The sequence below is a fragment of the Rhinatrema bivittatum genome, chromosome 4 (assembly GCF_901001135.1).
Source record: "Rhinatrema bivittatum chromosome 4, aRhiBiv1.1, whole genome shotgun sequence".
In the NCBI taxonomy this organism is placed as follows: Eukaryota; Metazoa; Chordata; class Amphibia; order Gymnophiona; family Rhinatrematidae; genus Rhinatrema; species Rhinatrema bivittatum.
The window spans coordinates 141,672,318-141,691,257 of record NC_042618.1 but is presented as its reverse complement, the minus strand read 5'-3'; the positions used below and the strand labels follow the sequence as shown (position 1 = coordinate 141,691,257).

The 18,940-nt window shown below is 43.9% G+C and overlaps 1 protein-coding gene across 1 annotated transcript in view; it reads left to right on the top strand.

The window, feature by feature from the left end:
* MIPOL1 (mirror-image polydactyly 1) overlaps positions 1-18,940 on the top strand; it is a 1,009,124-nt gene that overhangs the window by 397,309 nt on the left and 592,875 nt on the right. Inside the window, exon 8 of the mRNA XM_029598907.1 lies at positions 13,174-13,303. Coding sequence (XP_029454767.1) covers positions 13,174-13,303 — 130 coding nt within the window. The remainder of the gene's footprint in view (positions 1-13,173; positions 13,304-18,940) is intronic.

Below are 18,940 nucleotides of genomic sequence, written 5' to 3'. Positions count from 1 at the left end.
CCGTGCTCACCGAGCCCTCCTTCAGGTGGCAGGAGTTGCCAGGGAACTTGCGGCAGTGTTGTTATTGGCCAGAGCTGGTAAGTTGTTCAAGTGTCTGCGCAGGAATCCCGGTACGAAGGAGCTGTGATTGCTGTACACCGGTCACGAAAACAGACGCCGATAAACCTGGCGTCAGTTTTCGTGACGGCAGTCATGGAAACCGTCTGGGTTCGCATTAGCAAGGATGCACTAAGGGTCACAAGCGACCTACTAATTTATATACTGCATGGAGCCCCCCATTGGAGCGCCATGCGCACATTAAGAGAGCAGGCGCTGACTGTTCAGCGCCCGCTTTCTACATGCCTTTATTACATCGGCCCCAATGCCTGCTTAAGGAGTAATAGTTGACTAAATCTGCAATACAAAACCACAAAGAAAATATTGCTATTAATATCTTTCATAACATAATTTATTAATTTATTTACTTTTGCTGTACATCACTTTGGAAAGACTTATTGTAAGTTTTGGAAGTCAGTTTCTAAACCTTATAAAACATAAATAAATAACATAATAAAAAACCTTAAAACTAAATAAAATAAAATTTACAACAGGACACTTCTCATCTCACAGGCCTCGCCACCCACCTGGTTTTCCTCATGCGGCCGGGGACACCGCCAGCTGATCCTCGTCCCACGACAGGACACCGCTGACCCAGTCTCCTGCGGCCCGGAGGCCTCAGCAGTTTCTACCCTGCTTGGCAGGACCGGCCCCGCCGAGCAGCTGCCTCTCCCGATGTGCACGCCGGGTCCTATGTGGCAGGGCCGCCGCCGGCGCCATCTTGCTGCGGCCCTGAGCCACCATTAAGAACCGCAGCCTGGAGGCCTTGTTTGCCCGCCTCCTCTTCGCGGCCTGGAGCCGCCCCAGGTTGGCATACGTGGCAGGGAGCCGCGTCGTCATGTTCGGGGGCCTCTTCGGATGGCAGGAGGCCGTCCTGAAGCCTGCCTGTCTGTTTCTACGTCCCCGCGCTGAGGTGCAGGAGAGCACTGCTGTCCGTGGTGCTGCATCTCTCTTCAGCCTTCCTTAGGCGCCGGCGCACGCCTCTTCACAGCATTAAAAGGGCCAGCCACAGGAAGTGTTGCTGGCTCCTCCCGATGATGACTTCCTGCTTCAGCCCTATAAAAGGGATTCCTCTTCAGGCTCTCGTTGCCTTCGGATTAAGTCTCACAGTCGTCTGTGTCTTCAGACCGGTCCAGGTCCTCCGTGGTCTTTCCTTGCTTTGATGGCTTCATGTTCAGTGTCTTCATGTTCCTTGTTCTCAGTCCTGATGTCGGCCTTTGGATCGGGTTCCACAGTTGCCTGTGTCTTCAGACCGGTCCAGGTCCTCCGTGGTATTCTCTTGCTTTGATGGCTTCGTGTTCAGTGTATTCATGTTCCTTGTTTCCAGTCCTGATGAGGGCCATATCCGGATCTCCTGGTTTTCAGTTGTTTCCATGTTCCAGATGTTCGTCGTCCCAGTCTTCAGCATCTTCAGGTTCCTGACGTCCTTTGTTCCTGTCTTCAGATGTCTTCAAGTTCCCGGTACCTGATGTTCTGCTCTTCTGTTGTCTCCATGCTTCCTGTGTTCCATGTCTCCATGTTCCAGAGGTCCCTCATCCAGGCTTCCTCATGTCTCAGCCCTCCTGATGTTTCAGCTCTTCCTGATGTTTCTCTCCTGTGCTCTTGAGCCTTCTGTTCTGCCGGCTCCTTGGATCTCTGGGTGACACGTTTTTGTCATTTGAGCTGCTGGCAGTGGATTCATGTCCTGCGCTCCTGAGCCTTCCTGACCTGCCAGCCCCTGTGGTTCTCCGGATGACACCGGTTCCGTTATTGGGGTCTCACCTCGGCTGGATTCCTTTCCTGCGCTCGTCCCGCTCTCCACGTGGTCTGTGACCAGTCTCCTCAGGCTGTGTAGGGCGCTCAGTGGGACAGGGTGGTCCGCGACCAGCCCATTGGGTCCGCCCGTGAAGGTGGGCTGTGTAGGGTGCCCTGAGAGACAGTGCCAATGTCTACCTTCCCCAGCTTCTTGCCTTGTCTGTGATGTCTTCGCATCAGCCCTTCATCTGTGGTGCTGTCGCATCGGCTCCTCGTCTGTGGTGCTGTCACATCGGCCCCTCGTCTGTGGTGCTGTCGCATCGGCCCCTTGTCTGTGGTGCCGTCTCATCGGCCCCTCGTCTGTGATGCCGTCGCATCAGCCCCTCGTCTGTGAAGTCTTCTCATCAGTCCCTCGTCTGTGATGTCTTCTATGTTGCAAGGACTCCGTCTGCCCTCGTCCTTGTTCCGGGCTGCCACCCATTGCTGTACCCAGCGGCAGGTCCGAAAGGCCTTGGAATGGTCGGATGACTGTTCATCAATCAACATTGAGTTGTTGGTTGTCCGGGGCGTGCAGGTCCGGTTGAGGGTCAGACCTTGTTCCCTAGTCCTTGCTTCAGCCATGTCTTGCCTTGTTACCCATGCTCGCAGCAGCTCACCTCCCGCGGTGTGGCTTGGGGCTCCTCCCTGGGTCATGCCATGGCCCAAGAGCTCACAACCCTGTTTGAGAGACGACCGCACCTCCTTGCCTCGGAGAGTAATGGCCGTCGGAGGTCACGTTCGTAACAGCTGGCAAAAGTTTAGCATGTCATTACATCCTCTGGCACTTTAAATCTCCTAGGACCCACCCCATATATACCCACAATGTCATCCAATCAATTGATCATTCACTAACATCACATAATAAAAACTCCCTCTATCACATGGCTAAAATATATTATATATACACACAAAATAAAGTTATTAAAGTACTAACTAGTCTACATTTTATTTAATTCATCTGGTTCCACTGTATTTAATAGAAACATAAAATTCTGTTCTCTCTGTTGTAATATCAGGTATATTTGAGGTGGGTCCTAGGAGATTTAAAGCATGAGGTGATATAATGATGCGCTAGGCGAGAGTCTGATTGTAAATTTTTATTGTATTTAGTTTTAAGATGTTTAACTTTGTTATTAAAAATATTAGCAATATTTTGTTGTGGTTTTGTTTTGCAGATTGTGTCATCTATTACCCCAAGGTAGGCCTTGAATGCCGAAATGCCAGTAATGTCTGGTACAGAGGTATCGCAGCGCATTAGCCAAGTAGTCTTTGATTTGATCTGAGAGCTGCAAATACATAAATGTGGGGATTTTTTCCGCTTGCATTATTGTGTATGCATTTTTGAGACATGAATAAGGGGGGATGGTAAATGATTGGATTTGCATGCTAATATATGATACTGCCTGCAGCCCATTGTGTTGAAAAGACAGGAGATTGGGCAAGGCATGCATTTTCTGATACCAATTCTTGTATTAATTGTGAATTTAAATGACTTTTTATATATTTTGTATCTGTGTACCTCCCGTATGGTGTTCTGTATTTGATTTTATGAGCATAAACCATGATTAGTGTGCATTAAACATTACTTATGCTCACTGTTCTTTCTTTTGTGCCTATGTTTAGGTTTATGTGCATTTTTTTTTAACTCCTGATGCATTTGCATACTATTAATTTATTACATTGGTGTTAACTTTATTTTAGTGCATATATTAAGAAAATTTGCACTGAAGTACAGGTACCTACTCAAGTAAGAAACCTGCTACATTTTCTATGCACACAACCAGATCTCGATGGAGAAAAACCATGGAATTCCTAAAACTGGCATAAGAATAAAGCTGTAGGCTCAGGTAGAAATATAAAATCCAGAGTAATGCCTTTTTCCATTCATTTTGCTTTTTTGCCTGGGCATACTATATATATAAATATATATATTAAATATATATATAATATATATATATATATATATTTATTGTTGTCTTATTTACACAGATGAGCTCTACAGGAAGTGAGCAAACAACATTTCATATTAAATGTGTATGGGAGAGGAAGTGGAGAATGGCCAATCCTGCCTTGTTTTTTAAATCGTGAACCAATATTTGACCTGCAGTAGACAGGCTCCTAATGCAATCTCCTTCCTTTAATAGAAAGGTAACGGGGAAAGTGTGGCGTTCTCAGGTTTGCCAACAGAATCAGGTTTAACTAAGAAAATATGTACACTGCTTTGACTTGGTAAACTAAAACTCTGTCTGGTTCATCTTCTTCATATTTACTTTTGCCCATATTAGAAAACAATTAGCTTACTAAACAAATTTGAGTATTCAGGAGAAAAAAAATCTCTGTTGAATCTTTCTCATTTGACTAAGAATTACAGGATATTTGATAAGCTTGTTTAAAATGGAGATATCCAAATATTATTGTAAACAGTCAACGATTTGTTTTGCCTGCAATATAAGTATTTTACTTGGTTGGCTTACACAGTAGCTAATAATATTTGTAAAGTAATTTAACTGCTGTGAACCTTTGCTGAACAAATATTGAAATTTATACAAGTCAAGGAAACGGAATCTCTAATGATTTTTTTTAAAATGAAAGTTTCTATCTAATAGTTAAGGCAAAAAGTTTGTGTGGCATACCAAATGCAATTAACAGCAGATTTTACATTTCATAAAAGTGAAAGTGGCAATGAATATTTGCTTTATTCTTTCGAGCATAATTGGCATTAAAGCTATGGGTGTTTAATGAGCAAATTCCAGCTAAAATGCTATATTGATCTTCTTTGTGAGCTTTGTAATCGCAGGTTATCTTGCAAAAGGCATAATGTTTACAATCAGATTTCTTTTGCAAGCAATCTAAAAGAATTTGTGCTTGTTAAGTTTGGCAGAATGAAATATGGGGGTGGTTTAATGTAATTAAATATATAGATGAACAATTGATGTAGTTGTTCAAAAGAGCATGCTATCCATCCACAAGTTTACTTTTGTTTTATTGCAGATGTGTTATTCAGGTGGTCTCTATGAATAGAATAGAATAATAATAATAAAAAAAAATGCCTGAAATTCCATCCGCCTCAGGTTGGCATTTAGTATTGGCAGCACAGCTGTTGCATAGGATAGCTGGATTCAAGTCACTTGTCTGCTGGTATTGGCTTCATTGCAAGGGTAATACTTTTAAGACCTTAGAGAAGGAAGAAAGGCAGTGTCCTGGGGGATAGGACACAGAAAGTTTCTGCCCTGGAAGAAATTTCCCTGCCCATCTTCATCGTCCTCAGCTACCAGTGAATCTTAGTTCATTCAGTATTGCCACTGGAAGATTAGTATAAGGTAGCTCCAAAGACGTTGTAGACCCAGCATCAGACAGAAATAAATGTTTACCAATAATGCTTCTCTTCTGTGGAAACCTTGAATCAACCATTTGAATGGGGGATTACTGGTGCTCAAAGTACCCCACATGACATAAGATTAGCACATACATCTAGCCATGAAATTTATAAATAGTGGTACTGTGTGGATTAGATTTGGTATCTCTGAATCAGTCATATGAGAAGGTTCATAGAACTACTCCAAGTTACCTCCAAATATACTCAACTAGAGCTATGCCTGTTTTGTATGCACAAAAGACATACCTTTGTGGAAGAGATATTCCAAGTAATAATTTGGGCATCCATTTATACTTTACATAAAAAAGTAAGTTTGCTTACCATAAACTGTGTTTCCGTAGATAGCAGGATGAATTAGCCATGCTGTCATGGGATCTGTCAATCAGGTCTGGGAGGCGGAGCTTTACCAAGCAGAGATTAGATTTTTGCTCTCTGTGGCTGCGCATGTATTCCCATGCAGGAAAGTAACAGATTCTCCTCAGTCTGTGATTAAGCTGTAATGTATTCGAAGAGACGGCGACTGCCAGGGAGGAGGGAGGGTCAGCATGGCTAATTCATCCTGCTATCTACGGAAACACCGTTTACGGTAAGCAAACTTGCTTTTTCCCATTGATAGCAGGGCTGAATTAGCCATGCTGTCATGGGAGTCCCAAGCTCCCGATCACGTTGTTTGTGATGTGTATGGGCGTACATGATCTTTAGTAGTGTGGCAGTCACCGTGTACAGGAGGATAGAGATTGCAGGTTTGCTTGCCCTATCTTCGCATCAGTGTCTGCTTGTTGATCAAGACAGTAGTGGGATGTGAAGGTATGGAGTGATGACCATGTAGCTGCCTTACAAATGTCTATGGGTTGTACATTTTTAAGGTGTGCCAAAGAGGCCACCACTGCTCTGACTTGGTGAGCATTGGGAGTAAAATTATTTATTTATTTATTTATTTATTTATTTAAAGCTTTTCTATACCGGCATTCATGATACAATCATATCACACCGGTTTACAAATAACAGGGGGGTACAATAACTTTGTTCTTTTTAACCAGTGCAGAGGAAGCAAAAAGTTACAATATATCAAGGTTGTTGAAACTGGGGTAGGAAGAAGACAAGAATAGACAAGAATAAATATAAATCTTTACAGAGGTAGATTATTTACATTGTACAGTAATGTCTCTTTATGGATTTAATTAAATTGTGCAGTAAGGTCTCTTAATGGATAATAGACTCTGGAGTGCTTGATTGCTGTAGGATCTCTCCTTGGATATTAGTTTCGGGAAAGGCTTGTTTAAATAGCCAAGTCTTTAGCCTTTTTCTGAATGTTAATAGGCAAGGTTCAAGTCTGAGATCAGGTGGTAAGGTATTCCAAAGAGCTGGTCCCGCTGTGGAGAAGGCTCGGTCTCTGAGTGTAATATGGAGAGTAGATTTAATTGGGGGAACAGTCAGTGATCCTTTGTAGGCTTCTCTGATAGGTCTGGATGATGTGTGTAGTTTTAGGGGGATTTGGAGCTTGAGGGGGGCTAGGGCGTGGATGGATTTATGGATGATGGTGAAGGACTTGTGTAGGATTCTGTAGTGTATTGGCAGCCAGTGTAGATTTATTAGAATGGGAAAGATGTGGTCTCTTCTTCTGGTATTTGTCAGGATTCTGGCTGCCGCATTCTGGAGCATCTGAAGTGGTTTGATGGAAGAGGACGGGAGGCCCAGTAAGATAGAGTTGCAATAATCTATCTTGGAGAATATTACGGATTGTAGGACTGTTCTGAAGTCCTGAAAGTGTAGGAGTGGTTTCATTCTTTTGATTACCTGCAGCTTGTAGAAGCAGTTCTTGGTTGTATTGTTGATAAATGTTTTTAGATTCAAGTGTTTGTCTATTACTACCCCTAGGTCTCTTGCTTGTGTAGCAATGGTGTTCATTGGAACAGTTTGTGGGGAGTTGCTGTTTTCGGGTGTGATGAAGAGGAGTTCCGTTTTGGCCGAGTTTAGAATCAGATTTAGGTTTGCGACGAGTCCGTTGATCTCTTGGAGGCAGTATTCCCAGTGTTTAAGAGTTTTTGTGATAGATTCTTTGATGGGTATCAGAATTTGAACGTCGTCAGCGTATAAGAAATGTTTTAGTTGTAGGTTAGATAACAGTTGGCATAGGGGAAGAAGGTATATGTTGAATAGTGTTGGGGATAGTGAGGAGCCTTGAGGGACTCCTTGTGAGGAATTGTAGCGGGGGGATTCATTATTATTGATTTTAACTTTGTAACCTCTGTTACTAAGGAATGTTTTGAACCATGTGTGAGCCGAGCCTGTTATTCCTATGTCCGAGAGACGGTCGAGGAGGGTGGCATGGTTGACAGTATCGAAAGCTGCCGACAGGTCCAGTAGAATTAGAAGGAAAGATTGTCCTTTGTCCAATCCCATGATGAGGTGGTCTGTTAGCGATAGGAGTAGGGTTTCAGTGCTTAAAGCCTTGTGAAACCCGTATTGTGTGGGGTGAAGTATTTCGTGATATTCGAGGTAGTTAGAGAGTTGTGAGTTGACCAGTTTTTCCAAAATCTTTGCTACAAAAGGCAGGTTGGAGATTGGGTGGAAGTTGTTTGGATTCTTGGGATCCAAGTCTGGCTTTTTTAGAAGTGGTTTCAGAGAGGCAGTTTTTAGGGCGTCAGGGAAGATTCCCTGTGTTCAGGAACAGTTTACAATGTCCGCTAGTGGTTTGGAGATGGTTTCTGGTATTAGCAGAAGTAGTTTTGACAGTATTAGGTCGGAGGGATGGGAAGACGGTTTCATTTTCTTTAACAGGGATTGGATCTCTAAGCGGTGGTAGGTTCGAACGCATCCAGAGAGATTCTTTTGTTGAGTAGTTGGTAGGAGCTAGTCAGAGGGGTGGGACTGGGTGGCAGGAGTGTTAAGAGATTGGTGAATTTACTTTGGAAGAATAGGGCTAGTTCGTCGGCTTTAGATTGTGCTTGTTCATTGGGGATAGATGGGGTATTAGGTTGTGTTAGTTCTGAAACGTAGGAAAAGAGGGCCCTTGCGTCAAAGGTAAGGTCGTGAATCTTGTGAGCGTGGAAATCTCTTTTTGCCTTTAGGGTAGAGTTCCTGTAGTGGTGGAGGGCAGCTTTGTAGGTGGAGAGTGTGCTGGAGCAAGGGGTTTTGCGCCATACGTTTTCCTTACTTCTGAGGATTTGTTTGAGTTCCGTAAGTCATTGGTGAACCATGGTTGTTTCTTTGGGGAGTTTGGGTTGAGTGTTTTTGTTGAAAGAGGACATAATTTATTTGCTATTTCCTCTGTGATATTGCTCCAGGATGATAAGGCTGAGTTGGGATCTGAAAGGTTTAAGCGTGTAAGTTCTTTAGCCAGGTGGAAGCTGAGGTCATCAGAAGAGCAGGCTCTTCTGTAGGTGAATGGGGATTGAGGGGGGTGAAGATTACGGGATTCTGTTATTGAAAAAGTAGCGGTGATTAGTGAGTGATCCGACCAGGGGACTGGAGAGCAAACTGGAGTTGATGAGTGCGTGATGCCGGAGTTCGTGAAAATGAGTCCAGGGTGTGTCCTGCTTTGTGGGTGGGCTTGTTTATAATCTGTTGGAATCCCATGGCTGTAAGAGTAGAGAGTAAGGCTTCGCAGTTGGTTGTGAGAGTGGTGTTGTTGACATGCAGGTTGAAATCTCCTAGGATCAAGGCGGGGGAGTCCAAGTTAATGTGTTTTGCAATTAATTCTATTATGGGGGAGGCGTCCGAGTCGAGGAGTCCTGGAGGGGTGTAAACTAAGAGGATTTGGAGTTGGGTTGTTTTAAAGAGGCCTATCTCCAGTTTTGTATCTGATTTTACTGGGAGTTGGGACACAAATGGGAGACTCTCAGTTCTTTTTTGGTCACTAGAAGTAGGCCCCCTCCTCTTTTCTTTGGTCAAGGGAGGGAAAAGAAGTCATACATCTGGGTAGGGAGTTGATTTATTAGGGCTATATCTGTTGGCTTAAGCCAGGTTTCCGTTATGGCACAGATGTCCGGTTTGGTGTCCAGGAGATAGTCATTGAGGATCACAGTTTTCTTAGTGATAGATTGTGCATTGAAAAGAGGAAGAATAAAGAGAGACCTAGGAGTTGGATGAATGGGGTGATCAGGATCGGGATGAGAGTTTTGGTAGAGCGTGAATGATATTGCATTGTTGCTTTATCTGAATTTTGGAAGCTGCGATGAAGAATAGGGATTGGGAATCCTGGTAGCATAGTGGTCTAGTTGTGCGATAGAGGATGAGATGAATGCTGGTGTATGTTGGATGAATGCTAGATGAGACTGGATGAATGCTGAAGGAGATTAGATGAATGCTGGCGGAGGCTGGATGGATGCTGGATGAGGCTGGATGGATGCTGGATGAGGCTGGATGGATGCTGGATGAGGCTGGATGAATGCTGAAGGAGATTAGATGAAAGCTGAAGGAGATTAGATGAATGCTGGAGGAGGCTGGATGAATGCTGGAGGGGGGAATGAGTATGTTGGCTGTGACTCGCGTGTATCAGAGCTGAGGTGAGGCAGACTATCGGGAAAGGGCCTTAGTCCTAATTCCTTGGGCTCACAAAGGGGCGCACTAAGGGGCAGGCCCCTTAGGTCGCGCTCCTTCGGGCGCGCAACGCCTGTGGGAGGCTCGGTAATTTAAAGGCCTTCACTGAGCCCTCTGATAGGCCTAGAGCCTGTTTGTCGTAGCATAATTGTGGGCACTGTGCTATCCAGCTGGAGATGGTGCGTTTAGCCACTGGAAGTCCAGGTGCTTTCGGGTCAAAAGAGACAAATAGTTGAGAAACCCGGGAATCTGATTTTGTTCTTTCTTTGTAGTATGCTAACGCTCTTTTACAATCCAGTGTATGTAGTAATTTTTCCCTATCATTGGAGTGAGGTTTAGGGAAAAAGATGGGTAGTTCTATGGTTTGATTGAGATGAAATTGAGAAACCACTTTTGGCAGGAAGGATGGGTGAGTCCTGAGAACCACTTTTTGGTGATAAAACTGTAAATATGGAGTATAGTGGACTAAGGCTTGTAATTCACTAACTCGTCGCACTGATCTTACCACTACCAGGAATACCACCTTCCATGCAAGGTATTTAATATGTTCGGAGTCCATGGGTTCAAATGGGGAAAGCATGAGCTGTTCAAGAACTATGTTGAGGTTCCACAGGACTGGAGGTTTAGAAATCGGAGGACGAAGGTGAGTTAATCCCTTGATGAAACGAGAGAGTAATGGGTGATTGGATATAAGAATATTATTAACTGGTCTATGATATGCCCCTATGGCACTAAGATGAACTCTAATGGAGGATGTTACCAGCCCGCTGTGTACAGTGTATGAAAAAAATCCATGAGTAGCTCAGGTGAGCAGTCCAATGGTGGTACGCCCTTGGAAATGCACCAGGTAGAGTAGCACTTCCATTTATAGCTGTAATATTTCCTCATTGAGAGTTTCCTGGATTCTAACAAGATGAACTGTGTCGAAGTGGAAACCCCCTGTTCTTTTAAAAGGAGCCTCTCAATCTCCATGCTGTCAAATGGAGAGATGAGTGTAGCGGGTGCAGGAGCGTCCCATGATCTTGGAACAGAAGATCTGGGCGATTCGGTAGTCAAATTGGGTCCGTGATGGACAGTTGGAGAAGGAAACTGTACCACGGTTGTCTGGGCCAGGCCGGGGCTACGAGTATCAGTTGAGCTCTGACTGCTATGCACTTTTGAATTGTCCTTGTTATGAGTGGTATGGGAGGAAAGGCATACAGGAGGCCTGTTGTCCATGTACGTGCACTTCCTGGTGCACACACATGGACATGCCGCTTTTATAACATGCGTGCACTGGCGCATATTATAAAATACGTGGGCCGCGTGCAGATGCGCACCGGATTTTATAATCTGGGCATGTATGTGTGGGTGGCACGCGCAGGGGGGGGGGCTTTAGCAATTTCCATGTGGTGATGCATTCCAGCCTTCCCCCAGTTCCCCAGCGGACTGGGAGGGAACTTCTCTACCCCCCTACCCATACTCCCTCCCTCTTCCCCTCTCCTCTCCTCCCCACCCCCAAACCCTACCTTTTAAAAAAATGTTTCTGGTGACAGTCTTTGGCACATTCAGGCTTAGTTTCCAGGCCCCCCCCCCCCCCCCGGCCTGCCCCTTCGAGGAAGCCCGGGCTTTACGCGCGTGGCTGGGCCCCTTTGAAAATTGGCTCGGCGCACGCAAGGCCCGGCCATGTGCATAAAGTCCGGATTTTACATGCGCAGGTTGTTTAAAATCCGAGCTTTAATGTCTGTGGTTAAATGATATACTTGAAAGAGAAACTATTTAGGTGAGATGAGTGGAAAAGGGTGATTTTGTTATAATATGGCATTTTCAAATTGTACAAGCCAGGTGGTCACTAGTAATTCCGGCTAACTAATGCTGTGTATTAAGTGGTGCAGCTGCACTACTGAATATACCCAGCTATCTTAAAGCTAGCTGGATAAGTTGATATGGCTAACTTCAAGACAGGTCTATGGGCCGACTAGAGTTAGTCAGATAACTTATTCAGCTAACTCCTCCTAGTTATACTCCTAGAATACCCCTTACTTATCTGGCTAAATTCTAGCCGAATAATTTAGCCAGATAAGTGCCCAAATTTTCATTTAGCTGGAATGCTTTTGAATATGGACCTCATAGTAACCTGAACAGAGACAGTAAATGCTATCTAGAAAAGCATAATTTTGCAGTATTAATATGCTTCTACATTAGTTGAAAAGTTGTTTATATTAGTAAAATCTTCTGTCTTAACCATGACATGAATTAGCTATAATGTGTGGGTGATATCATGTGACACGCCAGCACAGAGTCAGCTCTCAGAGTTCAGTAAAAGTGGAGCCTAGATTCTGCCATTTTCCAGGTGCCATTTTCCAGGTGCCATTTTCCAGGTGCATTGCTGTTTCATCCCCTGGGAGCATCCTACCATAAATGTAGCAGTTGGAGGCATCATGATTTGGGCTCAGAAGGTGATAAGACAGAATGAGAATCTGTAATGGACATATGGCACCCACCAAATACAAGCATTAAAACTGCTAACCATGGTCTTCTCAATCTTTGACTTCTCTATAATGGGCCAGATTTTAATACCTACGCGTGGGTGTAGATTTGTGCTTGCAACCCGGCGCGCACAAATCTAAGCTCGATTTTATAACATGTGTGTGCAGCCACACGCATGTGATAAAATTCGGGGTCGGTGCGCGCAAGGGGGTGCACACTTGTGCACCTTGTGCGTGCCAAGCCCTAGGGGAGCCCCGATGGCTTTCCCTGTTCTCTCCGAGGCTGCTCCAAAATCGGAGCGTCCTCGGAGGGAACTTTCCTTCCGCCCCCCCCCCCCCCCCCCCCACCTTCCCCTCCCTTCCCCTACCTAACTCGCCCCCCCAGCCCTACCTAAATCCCCCCTAACCTTTAATTCATAAGTTGCGCCTGCCTCTGGGCAGGTGTAGGTTGTGCGCGCCGGCCAAGTGCCGGCGTGTGATCCCCTGGCACGGCCTCTGTGCCGGAGGCCTTGGTCCCGCCCCACCCCCACCCCGCCCCTTTCACAAAGCCCCGGGACATACGTGCGTCCCCGGGCCTATGCAAAATAGGCTTGGCGCACGTAACCCCCCTAGGTGCGTAAGGCTTTTAAAATCTGCCCCAATCTCTTTTTTTAGAATTGAAAAATTATTTTGATGGGTTGTCAAGACAGCAGCAAGAAAAATTGTGCTGTAAGACTTTTTCTGTGCTTTGAGAACTGGTCCATATCAGTACCATCAGATAACGTCATATATACCTTATGGCTAATTCATTCTGTTGTATATGGAGAACTCTCTTTATAGGTAAGCAAACTTGCTTTCCTTCTTGCTTTAATTGTAATCCTACCTTCCTCTAATTCTTAATATGTCAGGATGTTCATTAGTTGATGGTTATTTTTACAGCTCTGGTTGAAGAAGTTTACCTTGCTCAACGAGAACGTGATGAAGCTGTCATGGCCAGACTGAGGTTAGCCAATGAGGAGAGGGATGAAGCACTTCTACGAGCAAAGCGATTGCAACAGTCTCTGTTGGAGTACGTATAGCTTTTCTGAATGAGATTATGAAAAATTTTAGAGTGTTCGTTATCTTAATCGCAGAAATTTATAGGTAATGTAGGAGCACTCTTATGGATAGAAGAGTGTCTCGCCAAATGTTTAAGAGAAAATGTGCATGTTCCTTGCTTTTGGAAAGCTTATGATGCAAAGAAGGTATAGATATTTATATAAGCATCACTAAGACCACCTCTGGCTAAATTAGTTATGTTTTTTGTTAAAAGACATTTCAGGGTTTCTTTTTCTCAAAGTTCTGTGCCTGCAGAGCCCTTCTATAGATAGTACATATTGTAATATACATTTGGTATACTTCTTAGGAGCCAAATGCCATATAGCCAGGAAGAGGACAATTTTCAAAGGTATTTTACCCAGGTACATTGGCCTGGTTGAAAGTTGTCCTTCTCAGAATGACTAAAAGCCCCTCAGTCTTTCTTTGTCTGAGCTACCACATGGATGCATTTCCAGTTGCTCTTATTTTTTTATACGTTTTCAACTTTTGCTATGAATTACAAATTTGAAATCTGTTGCTGCCTCGCCAGCCCCTTTATAGAATTTTTAAGGTTTGCAAAAAAAAAAAAAAAAAAATGTAGAAAAGTGAAACTGAAGGAGAAGAAACCATGGTTAGCAGGCTCAAGACCTGTGGGCATGAGTAGCAAATATCCATCATGATACTCACACCGAGTGCTACCACTGCCTAGGCCCAGACCATGATGCTCTAAATTGCCACAGTTGCAGTAGGATGCCTCTGCAGATGCTTCAGACCCACACTTGGAAGATGGAAAATCTGCGGAAGATGGCCTTGAATAAGGCCTCGAAACCTCTGAGCAAGGGCGGGCAGCACAGCCATTCCATCTTCCAGAGTGAAATCTTTTTGGACGCTGGGTTCCATAAGAAGCATTGGAGATTGTTCCAGGAGTTGGATTCCCTTTCTTCTTGCATGTCATCTGGGTAGGATCACTTCTGTTGACACTGGTCTCCAGATTTGCTACAGCCTAAAGTGCAAGAGGAGGTGCTGAGAAGAATATCTAAGCTGCATGAGGGATCTTTTCTGGGGCCATTTCCCTTTGAGCTGAAGAGGTTAAGCCAACAGCACAGGGCTGCGCTGGCTCAATTCTGAGAAGAATACTTTCTGTCTCCTTGATGAAGAGTTATTCTTTGCAGGGAATGTCGTCTTCTTTGGCACAGAGGACCTCCAGGCAGCTTATTCTTCCCAGACGCCCCAGCCATGGAGTTCTTAAGAGTGCCTTCAATTACATTGGTGCAGAGCATCCCTTCTACATAAGAAGACCATAGAGCCTGCTACTCTGCAGGAGTGTGGCATGTTGTTCTATTCCCAGTACATTTTAATTCCCAAGAATTCAAGTGGGTTAGAATCCATTTTGGATTTATGGAAGCTGAAAAAGTTGCTGGTGTGTCAGGATGCATTTGCTTCAGACAATTGTGCCATTCATTCAACCAAAGGATTGGCTGTATGTTCTGGACTTGAAGGATGCCTATGCACACATTCTCATTCACCTCACCCATCAGAAATTCCTCAGGTTTATGGTGGAATGCGTGTACTATAGTGCAAGATCCATTGACCCCAGCAGTGGTCAATCTGGATTGCAAGTACCTGACAGATCCCAAATAGTTGATCTGTTTCTTGGATCTCACTCCCAGGTATAAGTGCTGGCTTTCCCAAGACTATCTGGCTAATAACTGTTTATGTACATTTCATTCAAGAACTTGTCCAATCCTCTTTTGAAACTTCTTGTGTTAATTGTGGCAACAGATTCTATAGCTTTATAATGTGCTGAATGAAGAATACTTCCTACTATTTGTTCTAAATCTGCTAGTATTCCCTAGTCTTAGTGGTTTTTGAAAAGGTGAATAACCATTCCCTATTTACATGTTCCACCCTACCCATGATTTTATAAATCTCAATCATACCCCCTCTCAGTCATTTCTTTTTCAAAATCAGAACCCTAATCTGTTTAGTCTGTCTCCATAAGGGAGCTTTTTCAACCCCTTTATCATTTTTGTTGCCCTTTTCTGTACCTTTTCTATGTCCACTAAGTCTTTTTTGAGATGGAGTGACCAGAACTGTATACAATACTCAAAATGTGGTCAAAACATGGATCTATACAAAGGCATTATGATAATATCAGTTTTATTCTCTGTTCTTTACCATACAATTCCAAAAAATTCTGTTTGCCTTTTTGACTGCTGCTGCACACTGAGCCAAAGATTTCAAGGTATTGTCCACAAGAATTCCCAAGTCCTTTTCTTAGGTGAAGTCTTCTAACAAGAATCCCATTATTATGTATCTGTAGTTGAGATTATTTTTCCCTTTGTGCTTTACTTTGCAGTAAATTGCATCTGCCATTTAGATGCCCAGTCTTCTAGTTTCACAAGGTCCTTTTTGTGCCATCTGCAAATACTTTTTGTTCCTTTCTCTAGATTATTTATGAATATGCCAAATAGCACAGATCCCTGGGGTACTCCATTAAACACTTTTTTCCATTTGGAAAACTGACCATTTAATCTTACCTTCTGTTTCCTGTATTTTATCCAGTTACCAATCCACAATAGAGCATTGCCTCCTATTCACATCTACTCATTCAAGACCTCTAAGATCATGAGAGGTCTTGAACGAGTAGATGTGAATCGGTTATTTACACTTTCGGATAATAGAAGGACTAGGGGGCATTTCATGAAGTTAGCAAGAAGCACATTTAAGACTAATCGGAGAAAATTATTTTTCACTGAACGCACAATTAAGCTCTGGAATTTGTTGCCAGAGGATGTGGTTAGTGCAGTTAGTGTAGCTGGGTTCAAAAAAGGTTTGGATAAGTTCTTGGAGGAGAAGTCCATTAACTGCTATTAATCAAGTTGACTTAGGGAATAGCCACTGCTATTAATTGCATCAGTAGCATGGGGTCTTTTTGGTGTTTGGGTAATTGCCAGGTTCTTGTGGCCTGGTTTGGCCTCTGTTTGAAACGGGATGCTGGGCTTGATGGACCCTTGGTTTAACCCAGCATGGCAATTTCTTATGTTCTTATTCCATGGCCTTCCAGTTTCCTAAGGAATCGCTAATGAGGGACTTTGTAAAATGCCTTCTGAAAATCCAAATACACTATATCTAGAGTTGCCAACTTTTCCATAGACCAGAACTGGACACTTGAGGACTGGGGGGTGGGGTGGAGGAATGGTACTCCCTCATTTGCATACATTTTAGATCTTGCCAGTGAACTGCCTAAACAGTGTATCTGCAGAACCACTGGGAGCTGAGGGTTGTGCTGTGCACCACCTCTTCTCCCTATGTTGTCCAATCACAGCATGGGAAAGGATGAAGAGATACAGCACAGTTCTCCTCCAATAGGCTCCAACCTGCCTTTCTCTTCCTCTACTTAGGAGGCTGTGGGAAAAGGAGGATCCACCTGCAAAACCAGACATTTAGCGTCTGGTTGGTACTTCTGACAGGTTACTGTACAGAATTACTGAAAACCTGGCTGTCCGGTCCAAAACTGGACAGTTGGCAACCCTAACTAAATCAGCCAGCTTATTTTTATCTGCATGTTCATTTACATCTTCAAAAAATCAAGTAAATTGAAAAGGCAACACATCTCTTTGCAAAAACCATATTAATTCTTCACCTTTTAAACCATGTCTATTTATGTGGTCAGTAATTTGGATTTTAAGAATAGTTTCAACCATTTTGCCCAGCAGACATCAGGCTCACAGTCAATAGTTTCCCAGGTCACCTCTGGAACCTTTTTTTTTAAAATTGGCATCATATTGGCCACTCTCCAATCAATACAAGGTGCGTCTATTTGGTCTCTTGGCTGTGCTGACTGTTTTCATGAAGAATCTTGTGGTTGTAGTTACGAAAGCTTGGAGTCTGCATGTTCCTGTACTTGAATGATAAGTAGTTAGTGATGGGTCCCTCCCTTTCGGCCATTCTGGAATCGTGCCACATGACGATTTAGCTGCTACAGTCGCTGGGATTCATTGTCAAATTTAAGTCCTGCTTAATTCCATCCCAGAGGATCTAGTATATAGGGACCTGGATCAACTCACTTTAGGAGAAAATCTTCTTGCCCATTCAGAGGGCTGGGTAATGAGCCTTGCGAGGTCCCTTCTGCAACAGTTCCCTAATCAGCAAGGTCGGTCCTTGTTTTGCTAGGCCATGTGGTAGTGGTGCAACTTGTGGTCCCTCTGACTAATCTTCACATGCATGGACCTCTAGTGCGCCCTCAGGCATCAATGAGATCAGTTGCTATAACCATCATTTCATCAGATATCGGTGGTACTAAGATGCAAGTCTCTCTGCAGTGGTGGTTAAACACAGAGGTTCTGGCAAAAGGGCCTCTGTTGCATTTCCAGCACAACAAGTAGTATTGTCTCTCCATGCCATCTCCAGAAGGTGAGGGCTGTACATTGGTCTTCTATGGATCCAAAGTCATCTGCAGATTAACCTAGTGGAACTGCAGGCTTCTGATATACATTATGAGCTTTCTCCTACCTGCTGTCTGGTAGGAGAATCTTGATTCAGACAGATAATCAGGTGGTCATGTTTTATATAAACAAGGAAAGAGACAAGGGTCATACACTTGTGAGGAAGCTTTATGGATCTGGTTATGGGCATAAACTCTGAATCAAGCAGTTTGAGTGGCTGATTTTGAGTTTGTGTATATAGTATAGCCTACTGACAACTGAGGTTAAATGTGAAAAGACAGAATGATGAACAGTTAAGATTATAAATAGTTGCAGTGTGAGATGAGTGGAGGAGTAGTGTAGTGGTTAGAGCAGCAGGCTATGAACCAGGAAAGCAGCATTCAACTCCCACTATTGCTCCTTGTGACCTTGGGCAAGTCACTTTACCCTCCATTGCCTTAGGTACAGACTTAGGAGGTCATTTATCAAAGTGCTATATGGCGTTTTCGCATGCGTTAAGGTGTTTTCGCATGAAAAAAATGCCTTTACAATATGAGAGAGAGCGCTTAGCCATAATGCCCTCATACTAGGTAGGTATTTATACCTCTATATGAGGCCTACCTAATCACTCTAGGTGAGGTTTAGGTATTAGTGTAGGGGTTAGGGGCCACTTTGACATTCAAAGTGAGACGTACGAACAGAACAGTGCTCTCTTGTGAAGATTTGATCACCTTCGGGGTGAGGAAACTCACACAAAGATGAGATTTGTGCAGTGTTCTCTCAACCTAGCTTGATGTTACCCCCATCAAGCTAGGTTGAGAGAACACTGCACAAATCGTACGAACAGAACAGCATTGTTCTGTTCGTACGTCTCACTTTGAATGTCAAAGTGACCCATAACCCCTACACTAATACCTAAACCTCACCTTGAGTGACTAGGTAGGCCTCATATAGAGGTATAAATACCTACTTAGTATGAGGGCATTATGGCTCCTCTCTCTCTCTCTCTCTCTCACATATTGTAGAAGGGCCCTGATAGTTCCCCCCCAAGTGGTTGTATGTCAGAAATACAAGAATTCTGGTACTTAACGCAAAGTGCAAAACAGTTAACGAATACCCATGCGAAGCGCTAAGATAGCACACTTTGCGATAAACTGCCTATTACCATAAAACACACCCCTTTTCCTATCGCATGCGTTATT